Here is a 19,117-nt window from a genome sequence, read left to right as displayed (position 1 = left end):
AGGCAAAGTACTTATTTAGATATTGGGCCATGCCTAGGTTATCCTTAACCTCCGTTCCATCCTCAGTGTATAGCGGCCCCACTTCTTCTTTCTTTGTTTTCTTCTTATTTATGTGGCTGTAGAACCTTTTACTATTGGTTTTGATTCCCTTCTTCAGGAAACATTTACTTCTTACTCTCATGTGCATCTTTGCACACAGCCATCTCACAACACGACCCTTCTGCTGAAAAGATAAAGCCAGTGGTATGACATGACTAAGACATTTTAGAAATGTGGTTTTTACAGAAAAAAGAGACAAGAAAGGGCTTCTTCAGAAACAACTGTTGTGTTTGAATCATTACAGCTTTGGAGTACCTTTCACCGTCCTGAACTTGTGCGCAGCTGCCTGGAACAATCACTGAAGAAACTTAAGTTTGACTATCTTGATCTCTTCATTATCCACAACCCCATGTCTCTAAAGGTAAACATGTACTTAAAATATATACACAGGAAAACAAATGTTTGGGAGTATATCCATGGGCCAGAGCAGAGGTGTTCTGAAAAAGACCCATAGTCCATCTAGTCATACGTCCAGCCTGCAGAAGTAGCGTATGATGGGTGTTCAAGGGGAAGGCAAAAGACAAAAGAAAAACTAATGCATGAGGCACAGTCTATAATGAAATATTTTTGGCCTTGACAATCAAAATATATTCAGAACATAGGTTATGCTTTTAATCCTTGCTGTTAAAACATCATATGCTTCCTAGGTTCACACTATGCCACTAAAATATATATGTGTGTGTGTGTGGACTGAGAAATTTACAAACTCTCTGGGAAACTCTCTAAATTCAAATATACACTTCATGATCAAAAGCTAACTCTAGTTACTCTGGAAATTCACCAATAATCTGTAAAACTAACCTTGGGTTACTGGTATCTCTTGTCATCAGCTATAACTTCTTTAACGTATTAATCATGTGTTCATTAATTCAAACTTCTTTCTTTTTGTCAGAGAAGCTATCAGTTTTCTGTGACACCACATATGTTTTATCTGTACTATCGCTAGGCACTAATTGCTTTTGACATGCATACTTTGTTTTCACTGCATATAAACAGAATTTCTTATCAAAGTAGTGTTTAGCTGAACTAATTAATTTTCCAGTATCAACAGGTATCCTCTTATTGACACAAAATTATTTCTAGGCATTCATTTCAGTTCAACGTAGAATCATAGGCGTGGAAGGGACCGTAAGACATCATCTAGTCCAGTCCCCTGCACTTATGACAGGACTAAGCATTATCTAGACCAGTGGTTCCCAACCTGTGGCCCGCGTGCCACTTGCAGCCCAATCAACACAGAGTTGCGGCCCATGTGACATCCTCAGGGTCATACAGGTAGTACTGGATACAGCCTACAATAGTAAATAGGTTAAGAACCACTGATTTAGACCATTCCTGGCAGGTGTTCATCTAACCTGCTCCTAAAAATCTCCAATGATGAAGAATCCACAATCTCCCTAGGCAATTTATTCCAATACTTAGCCACCCTGATAGTTAGCAAGTTCCCTTGGTTGTCATTATTTCCCCCTTTTTTAATATAGATTGGCGCTGTATTTGCCCTTTTCCAGTCCTCTGGAATCTCTCCCATCTCCCATGATTATTCAAGGACAATTGCTAATTGTTCAGATATCTCCTCAGTCATCAGGACCTGGCGACTCAAGACATTTAACTTATCTAAGTAATTTTTAACTTGTTCTTTCCCTATTTTACCCTCATATCCTATGCAGGAGTGGCGGAAGTACCCTAAAAGGATGGCGGGGTCACACGTGCTCGAACCGAGGCCCCACATCACCCCTTTTCCCCAAGCCTCAGCCCTGATGATACCCCTTCTCCCTGAGCCACCGCCCTCAAACTGCCTATTGCCTCAAAGACCCCGCTCCCACATTGACGCCACTTCCCCAGAGGCCCCATTCCCATGGTGCTTCTTCCCCCCAACACCCCGTTCCCTTCTCGCTTCTTTCTGCCTCCTGTCACTTGCCCTTATGACTAGTAAGAAAATGGGGGGGGGGCCATAGCCGCCTGACCCCTCCTGTTCTGGCACCCCGATCCTACCTCATTTTCACAGGTAGAGGTCCAATCAGTACTAACCTTTTCAGTGAAAACTGAAACAAAAAAGTCAATTAGCACTTCTGCCATTTCCACATTTTAGATAAAACCATTTTATAGCTTTTATCTAGCTTTAGACTTCAACACCTTGCCTCGCTCACTCCTTTTCCTTACATCTCGTTCTTTGGCCACAAAATAGTTAAAATACACTTGTGTAAGAAGTATCATGACCAAGAGGGATTTTCCTTTTATTTTTAGCCTGGGACAGATACATTGCCAAAGGATGAAAATGGAAAATTCATTTTCGATGTTGTAGATCTGCGTCAGACTTGGGAGGTGAGTGACATGAATAACACAGTGTTAATTAAGAGCCCATCCGGTCTCCTTAGTCAGCCAGCAGATTGTTACCTGGAGAGTGCTCAGACTTCTGGGGTTTTTCAGTCATATGACCTTTTTAGAGGGCAAAGGAGAATGTATAGAAAAGTATAGAAAAGCCAGTCCCTCATGCAGTTTCCCCAGGAAACAACCTCTGTCTCCTGGGGAGCTCTAGCTCTGCTCACGCCAGATTCCCACCCAGACTGAGCCACTATCCTCCCTTTTAAGGTCCTACCCTGCTCCAGCCTTGACAAGCCTCATGCATTTGGTGGGTTGTGCCCAGAGGACCTCTTTAACCCTTTCTTGACTGCTGCAGGAGCTGCCCCATCATACTAGGGTAGGTTACTCCATCAGTGTCAGACTGATAGAATTAAACCAGAACAATAACTGTGCATAACCCAGACCCTCAATGAGTGTTCAGGGCAGCTAGTTAAGTGAATATATTTTTAAGTGTGAACTAAGCAGATTTGAGGGGGAAATCACTGAGGGACAACAAACATGAAATCTCACGTGCCTTTTCTGTTTAAAAGAAAAATCACTTTGTAGAGCAGAATCTCACTTTGAGATGCTTTGGCCTTCCCTGGTCTTAGGACAGGGATATTGCCAAAGGCATTTTCAGGGACAGAATTGTAGTCTGGGTTTTACAGGTGATGTTTTCCACAGAGGAAGGAATGGGATGAAATATTCTGCCCGAGAGTCAGTCAAGATGAGGACTCCATCAGATTCCTAATTCTTTAGCTAATGCTCTTTGAGTGGCTCGGCATTGCAGCTTATTAGTGAGCCAGCCTGTCAACACTGAAGAGCTAGGTTCAAAGTCTGTCCACACTTACTCACATTACAAAATCCATCAGTCAGTTTAATTCCATTGGTGCTTCTATATCAAGAGAGGCCAGAAATGAAATACAAAGAGGCATCAGGTCAGAATCAAGGTGCACTGGTAGAGCTTTGGGGAAGTTAGCATAGTGTCTGCTCACATTATCCCAGGTTCTAATTAGTGCTCTTGGTTCCTCATTTTCATGAGCATTAACTAAACTCCCTCATTTAAAAGGAAAAAGCTAAAACTTCCCCTCTGATATGTGCCTTCCCTTCAGTGGACTCTAGCAAGCTTTTTCTATTAAAAGGAAAAAGTAAACAGGACTTGGCACCATATCATTGTTATCATAGCACTGCTTGTGATATGAGACCCTGCAGTCACTTCCTATTATCAGAGCAGGGAAACACTGGCACATCTCAGACATCACAGCATGGCTACTGTCAGTAAATACAGACACACTAATGGTGATCACTGCACTTGTCCATCTCCTTCAGTATTTAATTTTCATACTTAATTAATTTATTTTTTGCCTTAAAGCTTTTAAACTGGTGTTAATATTCCCATACTTATGTGGTATCATTATTTCTGTGTTGTTCACTAGCAGTGTTTGGGTATCACTATGTCTTTGAGGCTCTGTATGTGTGAGGAACAAATTAGGGAGAAAACAACTGGGAAAGGCAGTGGCCAGATTGTCTACTTTCTACTGGGGGAAAAGATGCTTTATTTCAGTGGATTGGATGGAGATCTGATGCCTAAGTGAACAGTTGGATCAGAGTTTTGTTCTAGAACAAATCAAATGTCCCCTACTGTATGTGTAATAATATTTTGGTGGAATAATTTTACATGGAGTGAGCCCAGTTGAGCATATTTTTTCTAGTCTTATGGAAATCATCTACCAGTAGTGATAATGGAACTGGCCGTTGTTGTTGTTCCCAGGCCATGGAGGCATGTAAAGACGCAGGCTTGGTGAAGTCCATTGGAGTATCCAACTTCAACATCAGACAACTGGAGATGATCCTGAACAAACCAGGGCTCAAGTATAAACCTGTTCTCAACCAGGTAAAACTCTGACCTTTGGATGGAGACCTAAAAGTGTTGAGTTAGAAGAAATTCAGAACTTGTAGTCAGTGAAGAGTTTCGTTTATAGGGGAAGAACCTCAGTGCTTACAGGAAACAGAAACTCCAGAATGTCTTTCTCAGCAGGAACTTATGTCCAGCCTTTTAAATCAAAAGGGAAACTTCCTTATTGCTCCACTTCAAATAGACACAACCCACAACAGTTAGACCCTGGTATGGAACTCCTCAGAATTTGTGGGTGTTGCAACAGCTGACGTTAAAGACAGGGGCCATTAGTAGCTATAGATTCAGGTTCAAGTTCTGAAAAGAAACCCACCATAATTCTATGGAGCTTGGAACAAGGGCTTTGTTTGTGCCCATCCCTAAATTTATGGAAAAACTAATGAAAATAAAAAAAAATAAAGTAGAAAATACCCATAAAGGAAACAGTGTTTGAGAGGGGCAGGAGAAAGAGAGACCCAGCTGCTTCCCTGTATATCTAGATCTCCTCTCCTGCTACCTCATTCCCCTGCTAGGGGAATGGACTTTCAGAGCACCAGCCTTTCTCTGCTTGGAATGGGAGGATGTTTTGTTACCAGGTTATCCAAACTCATACTCCGAAATGTGACTGTCTAACCTATTTGCCTACCTTTCACATAGCTACCCACATGTATTCCATACATGCTGGATAAAGGGAAAGAATTGCGTTATATATGATAAGTAAAAAAACACAGGATATGCACAACATCCCATAGTCAGTAGTTGAAAGTAATTTTACCTCTCAAGTAACTTTTTTTTTAAACTTAGCATAGCACAAGTTCTATATGGAGGATTATATACAGGTAGAAGGTAATTCTGATGTTGTAAGTCTAAACTTCTACATTTCGATATTAAAATATGTAAGAGAAAAATGTCTTATCTTGAGAAAAAAACTGTTTCTTAGTTGGACAACTCAGAAACTGATTTTGATTCAATTTCTTCCCTCCTCCTCAAAAAATCACTTGTGAGTTGAGACCAAGCTTGAGAAATTTTAGACCAAGAAACCACATGAGGGGAAGTTAGCAGCCACTGAAAGGAAGAGCTTAGAATGAGAGTGCCATATCCTCCATATCTACAGTTACAGCTGGTCCCAGCAAAGACCCATAGAACATCTATTAGTAATTATCTCACTGTAACAATAGCCATGGCTTTAATGCCAGTGTTGGGCCAGGACATATTGATCCATATCCTAGCTGCATAACAGTACAGGATGGGCCAAAACCTGCTTGTAGAAGACTTAATGAGCTGTCAGGGGGACAACACACATGCTTAAGGCAGGCAGGATTTGACCCTTGGTTTATAAGTCCTTATTAAGCCTGTCCCCACACACCATGTATTGGCTTCACTGTCCTCTACTAGATAAACTGTTTTGGGGGATTTGTTATCAGCTAAACTGCACCCCATGGTCACTTGCACTGCCAGGCTGTATTTAAGGATATTTTACTGAAATTTACTTTTGATATTTTAACATTCTGTATCCCCTCAACATAGCATCCGCTGTTTCTTTTGTCTAACTGCTGCTGCTGCTTATATGATCTGAAATCGGCGCGGAGGAGGGGAGCTGCTGGGAGTGGTGCCAGGTCTGCAGCAAGCCCGGCACGGCAGCCTGCGTCCTTCCCTTCCCTGCCCGCCGACCAGAGCGGCGTGGAGCCCTCCCGGCAGGAGGCGCGGCGGGAGGGGCCGCATGGCGGGCGCCCCCCGCTAGTTGGGGTGTGCACTCCGCTGCCCGGGGTCTGCAGGGCTGGGAGTCCCCCCGCACCCGCCGCCCCACAGGTTCCTTTTTTCCTTTTTGGTTTTTTGTTTTTCTTCCCTTCGCCGCTCCGGCCGGGCGGTTTGTTTCGCGCCTCCCCTGCTTCGCTGCTCCAACCAGCCGGCAGGTTTCACGCCCCACCCCCAGGCTGCTCTGACCAGATGGCAGGTTTCCCGCTCCCCCCTTTGCTGTTTCAGCTGCTGGCAGGTTTGTTCCCCCCCCTCGCCCCTTCGCCCCTCCCGCCGAGCTGCAGGTTTGTTCCCTTCCGGCCCCCGTGCAGGTTTGGTTTTTTTGCGCTTGGGGCAGCAAAAAGCCAGAGCCGACCCTGACAGTCTGGCACTGCCGGATCCTGCCTGAGAGCTGCGCTACACAATGTCTGATGGTTCTCGGGCAGGTTCTCTCTCCTTAGAGGAGGCTTTTGCCACTTTACCGTCTGAACTGTGTAACTTGGCACCCACTGGAGAACAAATAATAATATGGGGAGAAAAACCCTGGAGTCCTTGTGTCTCCCAAAGGCAAAATTCTGAGGGAGCTACTGATTTTTGGAGCCCTTTCCCAAAATGACTAATGCTGCTCTCCGCATCAGATGGGAATATAGGCCTCTTTGAGCACTGGAAAGACAAATGATCTCCAGTAGGAGTGTGCCCCTTTCCTGCCCTCAGCCTCTTGCCTAGACCACGGGTCCTCTCCAAACTCTGCTATGTCCTCCCCTGCCTATTTGAGTCCAGGGTCTTAAACAGCTTTCCTAGATAAATTAGTTTCCAAAGAGATCCGTTGTTCTATTTTCCATACCCAAGGAATATCAGACTGACTGATTTCTTCTAGATTAAGGGCAAGAACAAAACAAGGAAGTACATCTACATGAGAGAGCACGGTGTGTATCTCCTCTATAACATGCCCTTTATTTCCCAAAATGGCAGCTGCCTCTGCAAACAGCAGATTCCTAGAAGTTTAAAGGTGAAATTCACAGAAAATAAAATCACAACAGTTACATAGCTACATACCCTTCACCTCTGAAATATCTAAAATACAGTGAAAAGAGCAGGCCCAAATTAATATATCTATTTCATTCCCTTTTCATATAACATGAGGCTTGTGGTTCTGTCAATCAACCTTCATCCTGCAGGAATAACCCAATGTTTGATCCTGTCTTCTGGGTCAGGTTTTTGACTTCCAGCTCTCTGAGGAGGACATGAAAACCATTGATGGGATGAACTTAAACCGTTCCTATGTGCATTTAGAACAGTAAGTCATAATACTTGGCTGTATTTTAGAACTCTGTGGAGATGCAGAAGAAAGGCAGCAGTGGTCACCCCACAAAGAAATAAGGTTTTGTGTTGTACTGACCCTAGTGATGACAAAGGATGTACTTATGATCATAGCTATTGGGACTGGAATGGAGTCATGCAGTTTAAGGCCGGAAGGGACGACCAGATCATTTAGTCTGATCACAGGCTACCAACACCACCCAGCACCCACACTCAATAGGGTTGCCAGGTGTCTGGTTTTTGACCTGGCTCCAGTCAGCATTGCTGACAGGGCCGTTTAAAAGTCCAATCAGCAGTGCAGCTGGGCTAAGGCAGGCGTCCTGCCTGCCATGGCTCCATGCAGCTCCCAAAAGCCGCAGCATTTCCCTTCTCCAGCTCCTACGTGTAGAGGCAGCCAGGGGGCTCTGCATGCTGCCCCTGCCCCAAGCACTGGCTCCACAGCTCCCATCGGCCAGGAGCCATGGCCAATAGGAGCTGTGGGGGCGGTGCCTGCAGACAGGGCAGCGCTCAGAGCCACCTGGCTGTGCATAGCACCTGGAGAGGGGCTATGCCACTGCTTCCAGGAGCTCCCTGAGGTAAGCGCCACCCGGAGCCTGCACCCCAACCCCCCCATCAGACCCCGACCCCCTGCCCTAGCCCTGATCCCCCTCCTGCTTTCCAAGCCCCTCAATCCAAGCCTGGAGCACCCTCCTGGACACCAAACCCCTCATCCCCAGCCCCACCCCAGAGCCCGCACCCCTGGCTGGAGCACTGACCTCCTCCCACATCCCAACCTACTGCCTCAGCCCAGAGCCCCCTCCTGCACCCTGAACTCCTAATTTCTGGTCTCATCCAAGAACTCACACCCCCAGCCAGAGCCCTAACCCTCTCCCACACCTCAGCACTCTAAGACAGCCCTGTGAAAACAAGCGAGTGAGTGAGGATGGGGAGAGCAAGCAACAGAGGGGGGTAGAGTGCATGGGGTTGGGGCCTCAGAGAAAGGGTGGGACAGGGGCATGGCCTCGAAGGAGGGGCGTGCAGAGGTGGGGCAAGGGTTTTTGGTTTTGTTCAAGTAAAAAGTTGCCAACCCTAACACTGAACCCAACAACCTGTTGCTGTAATGTACTGTCATCTCAGTAGAGACTGTACATTAGAGCAGTCACGTGCTTAGGTAGTACAGAGATGAAAGAAAGCCCTTAGACTGGTAGAAAGTGTTGCATGTGTGCTCTTTGAGATCCCTGCATTCAGATGTCCTAACAATATAGTTACGGGTGGATTGTTCATAAATGTCACCTTTCTTTTTAGATTTTTGGGCCACCCACAGTTTCCATTTAGGGATGAATAATGGAAAGGATCTTTTTTCATTGTTCCTGATTTTATTTCACGCATCAGGAAAATCATTCATACATTTCATCCCTTTGCCCCATTCCTGTGATTAGTCCTAGAGATTAGTCCTAGATGAAAACCCTGTTTCTGGAAACCCACCTTCGCTGGTGGATGTCAATAATCCTATCACTGTAACATTTAATACAGTAAAAATCTAAACAACTCTAGTCATCTGAATGGAATGGGCATTTCATTGCTAATTGGGAAAAGTGATAAAGGTGTTGTGGAATGCCTAATTGAGTCTATCCTCATATTCTCAGATGATCGTTTCCTTTTCAGTCATTCCTCCAGAGCCTAATTTCAGACCCATCCGCTTAGAAGTGCTCTGGGTGAGGTGCTGTAAGGTCCCAAAGTGGGGTTGGCATGAGCTGCCAACAGGCAATAAAATCAACGCGCGTGCAATCCAATAAATGAGACTGGACGTTGAGTTCACTACTACAGCACTTGCATTACCTAGACACTGCGAAGTCAACAGTGAGCTTTGGCCCCGCATTCTGTTTGAGGCGTAGAAATAGGCTGAATGGTATAGTTAAATACCTAGGGCATGCTGTAAGGGGTCAGCCTATCAGTGAACTGTAAAAAGTTTTTTGATCTGCTTCTCTCAGACTTCTTGGATTAAGGATGGAAACTTATCAGGTTGACCATATTTTTTTTAAAAAAATCTTTAGCTTGAGTTACTGGACACAGACTCCACCTAAATCGCTGAGTGATATTTTCATGCCAGTATCAGCATAGTTGCCAGCTGGTCCTGCTGGTTGTAGACAGCAAGTCCGGTTCAGAAAGGGATCCTCTTAAGATGACTCTGGTTAATTTGCCCATACAAAACAGATCTAATAAAATCGGTTTAGCGCGTCCACAGTGGGATCCCGAAATCGATTGTTTGCGTCCATGGTCCAAAGCTACCATCGATTTCAGGAGCGGTGCACTGTGGGTAGCTGTTCCTCAGCTATCCCATAGTTCCCACTTCCGTGTTGAGAGCACAGTGCCTGATGGGGGCAGAAAACACTGCCCCGGTGGTGCTGGGTACAGCCTCACCCCTCCCTTTGTGAAGGCAGCAGACAACCCTTTGGCGCCTTTTTCGCGGAGTGCATTGAGCAAACGCCATAGCACAGCAATCTTCCCTTTTTTTTTTTCACGTGGTGGTGGGGGGGAAATAAACTGAGGAGCTGTTCCCTGAACCACGCCAGACACTGTGTTTGAACCTACAGACATTGGGAGCTCAGCCAAGAATGCAAATAATTTTCAGAGACTGCTGTGGACTGTGGGATAGCTGGAGTCCTCAGTACCCCCTCCCTCCCTTCATGAGCGTCCATTTGAGTCTCTGGCTTCCCGTTACGCTTGTCACACAGCGCTGTGTATCCTGGAGTTTTTTATTCAAACGCTTTGGCATTTCGTGTTCTGTAACGGAGCTGGATACAACAGATTTGTCTCCCATACAGCGATCAGACCTAGTATCTCCCGTACGGTCTATGCTGGAGCTCTTTTTTCGATTTCAAACTGCATCGCCAGCCGTGCTGATCAGAGCTCCACGCTGGGCAAGCAGGAAATGTAATTCAAAAGTTCGCGGGGCTTTTCCTGTTTACCTGCCCGCTGCATCCGAGTTCAGATTGCTGTCCAGAGCGGTCAGTGCTGCACTCTGGGATGCCGCCCGGAGGCCAATAACGTCGATTTCCGTCCACATGAACCCTAATCCGAGTTATCACTATCGAATTTAGCGCTACTCCTCTCGTTTGGGAGGAGTTCCGAAATCGATTTAAGGAGCCGTTTAACTCGATATTAATGACGACGTCGTGTGAACGGATACAGCGTTAAATCGGTATATCGGCCATTAAACCGATTTAAAAAAAAACACACACGTCCTGCAAAGATAGTCTTTTGTTACACAGTGCAGTACCTGGAGGAGTTTGCAGCTTGCCCACAGGGGTCACAGTGTGAGAGGAAAAATCAGACCTGGTAAGACCAGAGGGCCTCAGGGGTAACCCCCAGTTTCCCAGAACTGAACCAAGGATAGTAACCAGTTCACAGTGTTGGGGAACGCTCAACCCAAGCGCACAAAATTAAAAGTTTGTTTTGCAAAGCTAGGATTTCTTCTCCACTACAAAAAGAAGGGCAAGGACTTAGCTTGAAAGGCAGAATCCAGCGCAGTTCCCTCCAGTGAGTGTAAATCAGTCGCAGCTCCATTGAGGGCAAGGGAGTGATGCCCACTCTTACTTCACCTTCTAGTAAAAACAAAAACCACCACTGAGTTCACCACACATGTAGCTGCAGAAGTGAAGTATTGACCTCAACTTGCATTAATGCTAATTTAAACTAGCTCCTGACCTGGCCCAGAATATTTTGAGGGTAATGCAAGACAATGTGTCCCAATAGCGATTCAAGGGCCGTCTAAACCATTGGCAGAATAGGTAGCAGCCGCCTAGGGCACCCAGTAGGTCTGGGCACACCGCTCTGTCAGGCAGACGGGAGCAGTGGAGCATGTAAAGGAGGGCTGGCTGGTCCTAGAGAGAACCGGAATGCAGCACAGTCGAGGGAGGGATTGGGCTGCTGGGTTGCTGGTCTCTCGGACTCTGGGGAGGGAAGGAATGTCTCATGGCCCACTCATGGAAACCAGTTGATGGACACTTGTACGTTATTCATACCAGCAAACTGTTGACATTTATTTCCTATGTTTTGTACTTGCCACTAGTATCTGCTTGACCAATTCATGTGTAACGATAGCAATAATCAGGAGAACAGATAGTTTTTTCAAAATTAAGGTCATTTAAAAACTATCTTGCCTTACAATGAAGTCGAGAACATTGACTGAGTCTTGCTATTCTTGCAATTCGACCAAGGACATCACTTGTCTTTGTTCATTACGTGTGGACATTATTACTTAGATTTTGCAAGCCCCAAGGCCAGAGTAACTGTTGTTTTAATTTTTTTATAAAAAAACAATCCTTGTTTCATATCTTTCATTATATAAATTTCCAATAAAAAATATGTTTGAACAAATTAAAAAAAACTATTATTATATATTATTTGCTTCATTCTGTCAAATCAGAATTTTTTCTATAGTGCTACTTCTTTAGTGCTAGTCCATCAGCGTTACAGTGTGCTTAATTAAGTTAAACTGGTTTTAATAACATGCCTGTGGCAACTTTTCCAATACTGTAAGCTTATGTTTGTATTGCTGAGATCAAGTCAGGCACAGGGGCACCAGTTTAATAATCTTGCCTAGGGCACCATAAATCCTAAGGATGGCCCTGGGTGACACAATGACTGCAGCCCCGAGGAGAGCTGTGGAGCAGCCCAGGGGAGTGGAGTGCGCTAGCGAGTGGGGGCTGGGGGGTGGAATAAAGGGGGGAGGGCAGACGAGGCTTCCTCCAGCCAGGGGACTTGGCCCCTCCTGCTGTGCTGTGCCGCTGCCTGCTGGGAGGGCTCCATGCTGCTCCCGCCCAACCCACCTGCAAGTGAACTGAAAGTCATTGGCGGGGATGGAAGGATGCGGGCCGCCAGGTGTTCCCTGCTCAAATTTGGGTGGACCTGGATGCCCTGTGGCTATACCTGTTTTGCTGTATTCCTTTTCCAACAGATGCGTCAGGAGTTAACATCCCCTGTTACTGAATGGGGAAACCTGATTAGACCTATAGTCAATGCATTATATGAAAACTTTTAATGGCATTCATCTCTGTTTTTTGCAGATCATGAGACTATTTACTTCAGTTCTAGCAGAACTGAATAGTCATGGGGAAAGCAAGACGATAATAAGGATGACCTGGCAAAGTGCAGGTGTCACTTAAATGTGTTAAGATTGAGTCCTGTTGACATTAAAAGCAGTTCCTGTGTCCACATTTAAGAAAATGTGTAGCTTCCCAATGAATTGAAGTGAAGTGTACTTGGAAGAAAAAAAAGATAGTGAGTTCCACTTATTTCCACATTTGAATGAATCTGTAAGGGTCTAATGAAGCTAGGATCTGTTTAGGACAGGAGCAGCAGCAACATAGAATTCAAATGGGCTCTCAGACTTTGCTGAAAGAGAATCTCAAGCAGGAGACAATTTCTGACTTTTCTGTAAGTTTTGTGAAAATATGTGCACTTTCCATAATTGACATTCAACAACCGAAACACTAAAACATGTTGATCTAATAAGTGTGTTGATATTCATATCTGAAGGTCCAATATTTGGTGACTTACCAAGGCAGAGAAACTCTTTGGCAGGACTAGTACAAATGCCTTTGTCTTCAGAGTATTGCAAGTACTGGTCCTGATGCAATGATCAGAAAGAAATTGCAAAGGTTTCTGAGTCCCGGAACCACCATCCACCTCCTCCTACCCAGGAGCACTCATAGGCACCCACAGCCATGACCCTCAACACTAGCGCTCATCTGCAACCAGAATCATTCACCAAGAATACCTGTTGGCACCCAGGGCCAGCACTTGTGGTGACAGACATCCTGCAGTGCGGGGAAGAATTGGGCGGGTGTCTACCTGAATGAGCAAGGGGATGTTGGTCAGGGGAATGCCCAGTGTGGATGTTGCTTGGTTTGGGTGGGAGGGAATGAGAAGGTGCTTGGAGTAGGAAGGAGGAATGTGTATTGTGGCCCATTGCACTGACAGTTTACAAACTTTATCTTGTAAACGAGGGTGTCGCCGGGGCTCGACCCTCCCTGGTGAGGAGGGGAGCCACACTGGCCTCAACCTGTCGTCTGAGGGTCTCGGTCCTCGGAACTGCAGTCCACCGTCTGGGTAGCTCGGTCCCTGTAGATAGGACTGAGCAACAGCATAGTCAAAGGGGGCCCAGCCCTTGGTTCGGGCGGGGCACCAAACACACAGGTATCTCAGCTCCAGCCCTCCTGATTCAGGGGGAAGCTGTCAATAGTTCAGGTCGCTCGGGCCCTTTGGGACAGGGCCGAGCAGTGGCACAGTCAAAGGGGGCGCAGCCCTTGGTTCAGATGGGGCACCAAATACACAGTTATCTCAGCTCCGGCCCTCTTGATTTGGGGGGGGGGGGCTGTCAATAGTTCAGGTCGCTCGGGCCCTTTGGGACAGGGCCGAACAGTGGCACACTCAAAGGGGGCCCAGCTCTTGGTTCGGGCGGGGCACGAAACACACAGTTATAGCCACCCCATTTAGATGGCCGGGGAGAGGGGAATTCTGCCACCCGAGGACGGGTGGCAGGGGGAACGCAGGCCCACCCACTCCACTGCATCCCAGCCCAGGGCCCTGGTAGCGGTGGTCACCGCTGCAGGTGGTCAGTGGGGATCCTGACCGCAACACACTGCCATGGGTACCGGAAAGTCTGCAGCCTGACTGGGGTCAGCTGGCCCCGGGCTACTTCCACGATCCCCCTCCGTGCCTACCTGGTCCGTGGTGTCAGCTTCAGGGAAGTCCCACAACATAGGTTCCTCGCAGCTAGGGCTGGGCAGTAGGTCCGGCAGCTCATCCGGGAAGTCTGGCCAGGCCTGCTCCGGGGTTTCCTCGGGGCCGTAGCAGGGACGGGGAGGCTATGGCAGCTCCTCATCGTAGCGAGCGCAGGGAAGCTCTGGCAGCTCCTCGTCGGAGCGAGCGCGGGGAAGTTCTGGCCAGTCTGGGCACCGGCTCCTGGCCTCAGCAGCTTCCCAGTCAGGAGCACCTGCTGGCAGGTCTGTTCCTGTCGGCAGCTGGGCTCCAAGTGAGGGCTGAGGGCCGGCTTTTATCTTTCCTGGTCTCTGCCTGACCCTCTGAGGGGCGGGACTTCCGCTTTGAGGCCCCGCCCCTATGGGTGATTGACGGGGCTCGACCCTCCCTGGTGAGGAGGAGAGCCACACCGTCTCGTTACACGCCCCCCCCCAAGTCTGGGTCCCGCTCGTCGGGGCTGGGCTGTTCCACCTCTTCGAGGTGGGATAGGAAGTCCGCGTTAGCATGGTCCTTGCCAGCCCGTTGCTGGATGGTAAATGCATAGGGCTGCAAGGCCAGGTACCAGTGCATGATGCGGGCGTTGTTGTCCTTCATACGCATGAGCCATTGAAGGGGCGCGTGGTCTGTAATGAGAGTGAAAGGAGTGCCCAGGAGGAAGAACCGAAGGGCCTCGCAGGCCCATTTCACTGCGAGGGCCTCCTTCTCAATCACTGCATAGTTCCGCTCTCGGGGGAATAGCTTTTGGCTTAGGTACAGCACTGGGTGGTCTCCTCCGTCCCCTTCCTGAGACAAGACCGCCCCTAAGCCGATGTCAGACGCGTCCGTCTGGGGGATGAATGGCTTGTCAAAATCAGGACTATACAGGACAGGTTCCTGGCACAAGCAGCTCCGGAGCGTTCTAAAGGCCGCCTCACACTCAGGGGTCCATTGTATCTGTCGAGGGCTATTCTTAGTCAACAGCCCGGTCAAGGGTGCGGCAATGGATGCAAATTGTGGGATAAACCGCCAGTAATACCCTACGAGTCCCAGGAAGCGTCGCACCTGTCGCTTTGTTGTCGGGGGAGGCACTCTGCAAGCGCTTGTACCTTCCCCGCGAGGGGTTTTACTTGCCCCTGCCCGACAGTATAGCCGAGGTAGGTGGTCTCCTGCCAGGCTATCCGGCATTTCTTGGGGTTCACCATCAACCCCGCCTGCCACAGGGTTCTGAGGACCACCGCGACCTGGTTTAGATGGTCTTCCCAGCAGCGGCTGTAGATCACGACGTCATCTAGGTATGCGGCCGCGTACTCCTGAATCGGCTGCAAGAGGTGGTCCATGAGCCGCTGAAAGGTTGTGGGGGCCCCATGGAGACCAAAGGGCATCCGCGTAAATTGACAGAGTCCCGACGGGGTGCCAAAGGCAGTCTTTGGACGCCTCCTCGAGCGGGATTTGCCAGTAACCCTTGCTAAGGTCCAGCGTGGTGATAAACCGGGCCTCCCCGAGGCAACCCAGCAGCTCGTCGACCCGGGGCATCAGATAGGCATCGAAGCAGGAGATGGCGTTGACTTTCCGGAAATCTATGCAGAATCGACGGGAGCCATCTGGTTTGGGCACCAGGACCACCGGACTGTGCCACTCGCTCCGGGATGGTTCGATGACCCCCAGTGCCAACATGGCCTGGACCTCCTCCTCGACTTCTTGGCGCATTCAGTACAGTATCGGCAGGGCGGTTTCCTGTATGAACTTCCCTGGCTCGGTTTGGACCGTGTGACAGGTTAAGGTCATGTAGCCTGGTAGCGCCGTGAAGGTTCGCCGGAATGCCCGCAGGAGACATTTGGCCTGTTTACGTTGTTCGTCCATCAGGGAGCACCCCAGCGTGGGCTCAGTTAAGTCCTCTGTCTGGGCCACCTCCGGACGTAGCTCCAATTCCGGCGGGCACGGGTCTATCAACAGGCCCTCCCGGTCACGCCACGGCTTCAGCCGGTTGACATGGTATAGGTGCTTCTCCTTCTGGCAGCCCGGTTGGCGAATTTCATAATTAACGGGCCCCACCTTCCAAGTTACCTCTTAGGGGCCCTGCCAACGGGCCAATAACTTTGATTCCCTGGAGGGTAGGAGCAGCAGAACTCGGTCTCCAGGAGCAAACTCTCGCACCTGCGCTTCTTGATTATAACTTCGCTCCTGCCTCTCTTGGGCTACCTTCAGGTTTTCCCGCGCCAGGGTCCCCGCCTGAGTAAGGTGTCCCCGCGCTGGAGGACGTACTGGAGGAGGCCCTGGGTTGGGGAGGCCGACTGCTCCCACGTCTCCTTCATTAAGCCCAGGAGGCCCCATGGCCTCCGTCCGTACAAGAGTTCGAAGGGGGAAAATTTGGTCGACGCCTGGGGAACCTCCCGAATGGCTAGTAGCAGAGGTGGTAGGAGTTGGTCCCAGTGGCGTAGCTCGTCCGGTGGGAACCTTTTCAGCATGTCCTTGAGGGTGCGATTGAACCGTTCTACCAACCCTTCCGTCTGGGGGTGGTAGACGGAGGTGAGGAGTTGTTTGACCCCCAGGAGTTGGCAGACCTGTTTCAGTAACCGGGATGTGAAGTTAGTGCTCTGGTCAGTGAGGATTTCTTTAGGCAACCCCACGTGGGAAAACACCTTCACCAGTTCGCCCGCGATGGTCCGGGCCGTGATGCTCTGCAGGGGGATAGCCTCTGGGAACTGGGAGGCGTAGTTGACAAGGACCAGGATGTACTGGAACCCAGCCGTGCTCCGGGGAAGTGGGCCTACCAGGTCCATGGCGACTCGCTCGAACGATGTTTCAACCAGTGGCATGGGGACCAAGGGCGCCTTGGGTACCCGAGGTGGGGCGGCCAACTGACACTCTGGGCAGGAGTTGCAGTATTGCTTTACGTCACCATCAAGCCCTGGCCAGTAGAATCGGGTCCAAATTCGGGCCAGGGTCTTCTCGTGCCCCAGGTGTCCTGCTGCTGGTACATCGTGGGCTAGGCTCATCACGGCCCGCCGGTAGCAGCGGGGCATGAGAAGTTGCATCCGCGGCTCCCGTGTGCGGGGGTCCCGCTCGACCCGATACAGTCAGTCCCGCCGGAGTTCAAAGTGTGGCCACTGCGTGGCTCGATGAGGGTCGACAACTGACCCATTGACTGCCGCGAGTTGCTTGTAGGCCCGGCTGAGAGTGGGATCGGCCCGCTGGTCCTGACAGAAGTCCGTGTCAAAGCGAGGCTCGGAGGAGGTTTCCTCCCCCAGACCTTCCGCCTCCGTGTTTCCTGCCCCAACCTCCTCGGCGTCCTCTTCTGTCTCTAACAGGGGCTCCTGGGGCTCGGCCTCTAAGGCCGATATGGACCGGAGGAGCCCCTAAAAGGAGGGCCAATCGCGTCCCAAGATCATGGGGTAGGCTAGCCGGGGGGCCAAGCCGACTACCAGCGACCGAGTGAGGCCATTGACAGTTAATCGGGCCCGGGCACTCGGGTAGGGTCGGACATCCCCGTGGATGCACTGTAAGTGGATGGGCCCCAGACCGGGGTCAATCGCTGGTCCCAGAGCCCGGTGGACCAGTGTTTCGCCACAGCCAGAGTCAACTAGGGCCGTTGTGGCTTGATCCCCCATGACCACCGGGATCGTGAGTCTGGGGGGCTGGGGCCATCGGGCCCGGCCTTCCCCTGCACAGACCTGCCCAAAGTCACATTCCATCTCGGGACAGTTGCGTTGTAAGTGGCCGGACTTCCCATATCCGAAGCAGGGTCCAATTTCCAGGCGTCTGCCCCGGGTACCGGTGGCTCGAGGGCTTCGGGGCGGGCTTCGGAGGGGCTCCGACAGGCCCGCGGGGGAGACCCGCGGAGCCGAGTGCGGGGCAGGATCCGGGCGTTGGGCCTGGAGGGCCGACCTGGGGTCCAGTCCGCGGTTCGAATGCTGTGGCCCGGACAAGGCGGATGCTCTCTTTTCTCCACGGGGTTGGTCAGGCCCAGGGGTGGGTGGCCAAAAGGCGGGCCCCATAGAAGCCTCCGCGGCCAGGAAGTCCTCCATCAGGGAAACCGCTGCCCCCAGTGTGGCTGGCCGATGGCGGAGTACCCAGGCCCTTCTCCAAGCAGGCAGAATATGCACAAATTGTTCTAAGACCACCTGCTCGGTCACTTCCTCCGCTGTGCAGGTTTCCGGTTGGAGCCAGCGGCGGCAGGCCTCCTTCAAGCCTTGGGCAATCAGCCGTTGCCTGAAGGTTTCAGGACTGACATCCAAGGCGTCCAGGACCACCGCCTTCACCCGGTCGTAGTCCTTGGCGTCCTCCGTCGCCAGCCCGCGATAAGCAAGCTGGGCCGGTCCGGTTAGGTACGGGGCCAAGAGAGTGGCCCATTGGTCTCGGGCCCATCCTGCAACAAGGGCCACATGCTCAAAAGTGACCAAGAAGGCCTCAGGGTCATCCCCCGGGCCCATCTTGGTCAGGCGCAGGGGAACCGGCAGACGGGAGCCCCCAGCGTCTTCTCCTGTTGCACCGTCGGCGGGGTGGGACGCAGGCCTGAGAAGCAGTGGTAACTGGCCTCCTAGTTGCTGGATCGGCTGGTGCTGGTGCTCCAGCTGAGCGGAATGTTGCTGCTGTTGCTGCTAGAGGTGCGCGGCATCCTGCTGTTGTTGCTGTTCGAGATGGGTGGTCTGCTGCGGTTGCTGTTGCAGCAGTTGCACCACCTGCTGTCGTTCCTGGCTCTCTGCCAGTAGCTGGAACAGCCGTTCGATATCCATGTCTCCGGCGAGGGAGGGCTGGTTGCACTACCGCCCTCCTACCAGCCCCTTCTCACAGGGGCGAGGGGTTCAGCGCTCCCCACTTCTGCTACCAGTTGTAAACGAGGGTGTCGCCGGGGCTCGACCCTCCCTGGTGAGGAGGGGAGCCACACCGGCCTCAACCTGTCGTCTGAGGGTCTCGGTCCTCGGAACTGCAGTCCACCGTCCGGGTAGCTCGGTCCCTGTGGATAGGACTGAGCAACGGCACAGTCAAAGGGGGCCCAGCCCTTGGTTC

At 50.3% G+C, this 19,117-nt stretch overlaps 2 protein-coding genes across 2 annotated transcripts in view; both read left to right on the top strand.

Annotated features, from left to right (window-relative positions):
* The window catches only part of LOC116835615 (aldo-keto reductase family 1 member C3-like), a 13,379-nt gene extending 4,563 nt beyond the window's left edge, over positions 1 to 8,816 (top strand). The window contains exons 3-7 of the mRNA XM_075064763.1: positions 286 to 460; positions 2,344 to 2,421; positions 4,211 to 4,333; positions 7,264 to 7,364; positions 8,672 to 8,816. Coding sequence (XP_074920864.1) covers positions 286 to 460; positions 2,344 to 2,421; positions 4,211 to 4,333; positions 7,264 to 7,364; positions 8,672 to 8,711 — 517 coding nt within the window. The 3' untranslated portion in view covers positions 8,712 to 8,816. The remainder of the gene's footprint in view (positions 1 to 285; positions 461 to 2,343; positions 2,422 to 4,210; positions 4,334 to 7,263; positions 7,365 to 8,671) is intronic.
* LOC116835616 (aldo-keto reductase family 1 member B1) overlaps positions 1 to 19,117 on the top strand; it is a 645,245-nt gene that overhangs the window by 518,210 nt on the left and 107,918 nt on the right. The window lies entirely within an intron of this gene.

This window comes from Chelonoidis abingdonii, chromosome 1, assembly GCF_003597395.2.
Source record: "Chelonoidis abingdonii isolate Lonesome George chromosome 1, CheloAbing_2.0, whole genome shotgun sequence".
NCBI lineage: Eukaryota > Metazoa > Chordata > Testudines > Testudinidae > Chelonoidis > Chelonoidis abingdonii.
Note: the sequence above shows the minus strand (reverse complement) of the source record. Positions and strands in the feature narration are given on the sequence as shown.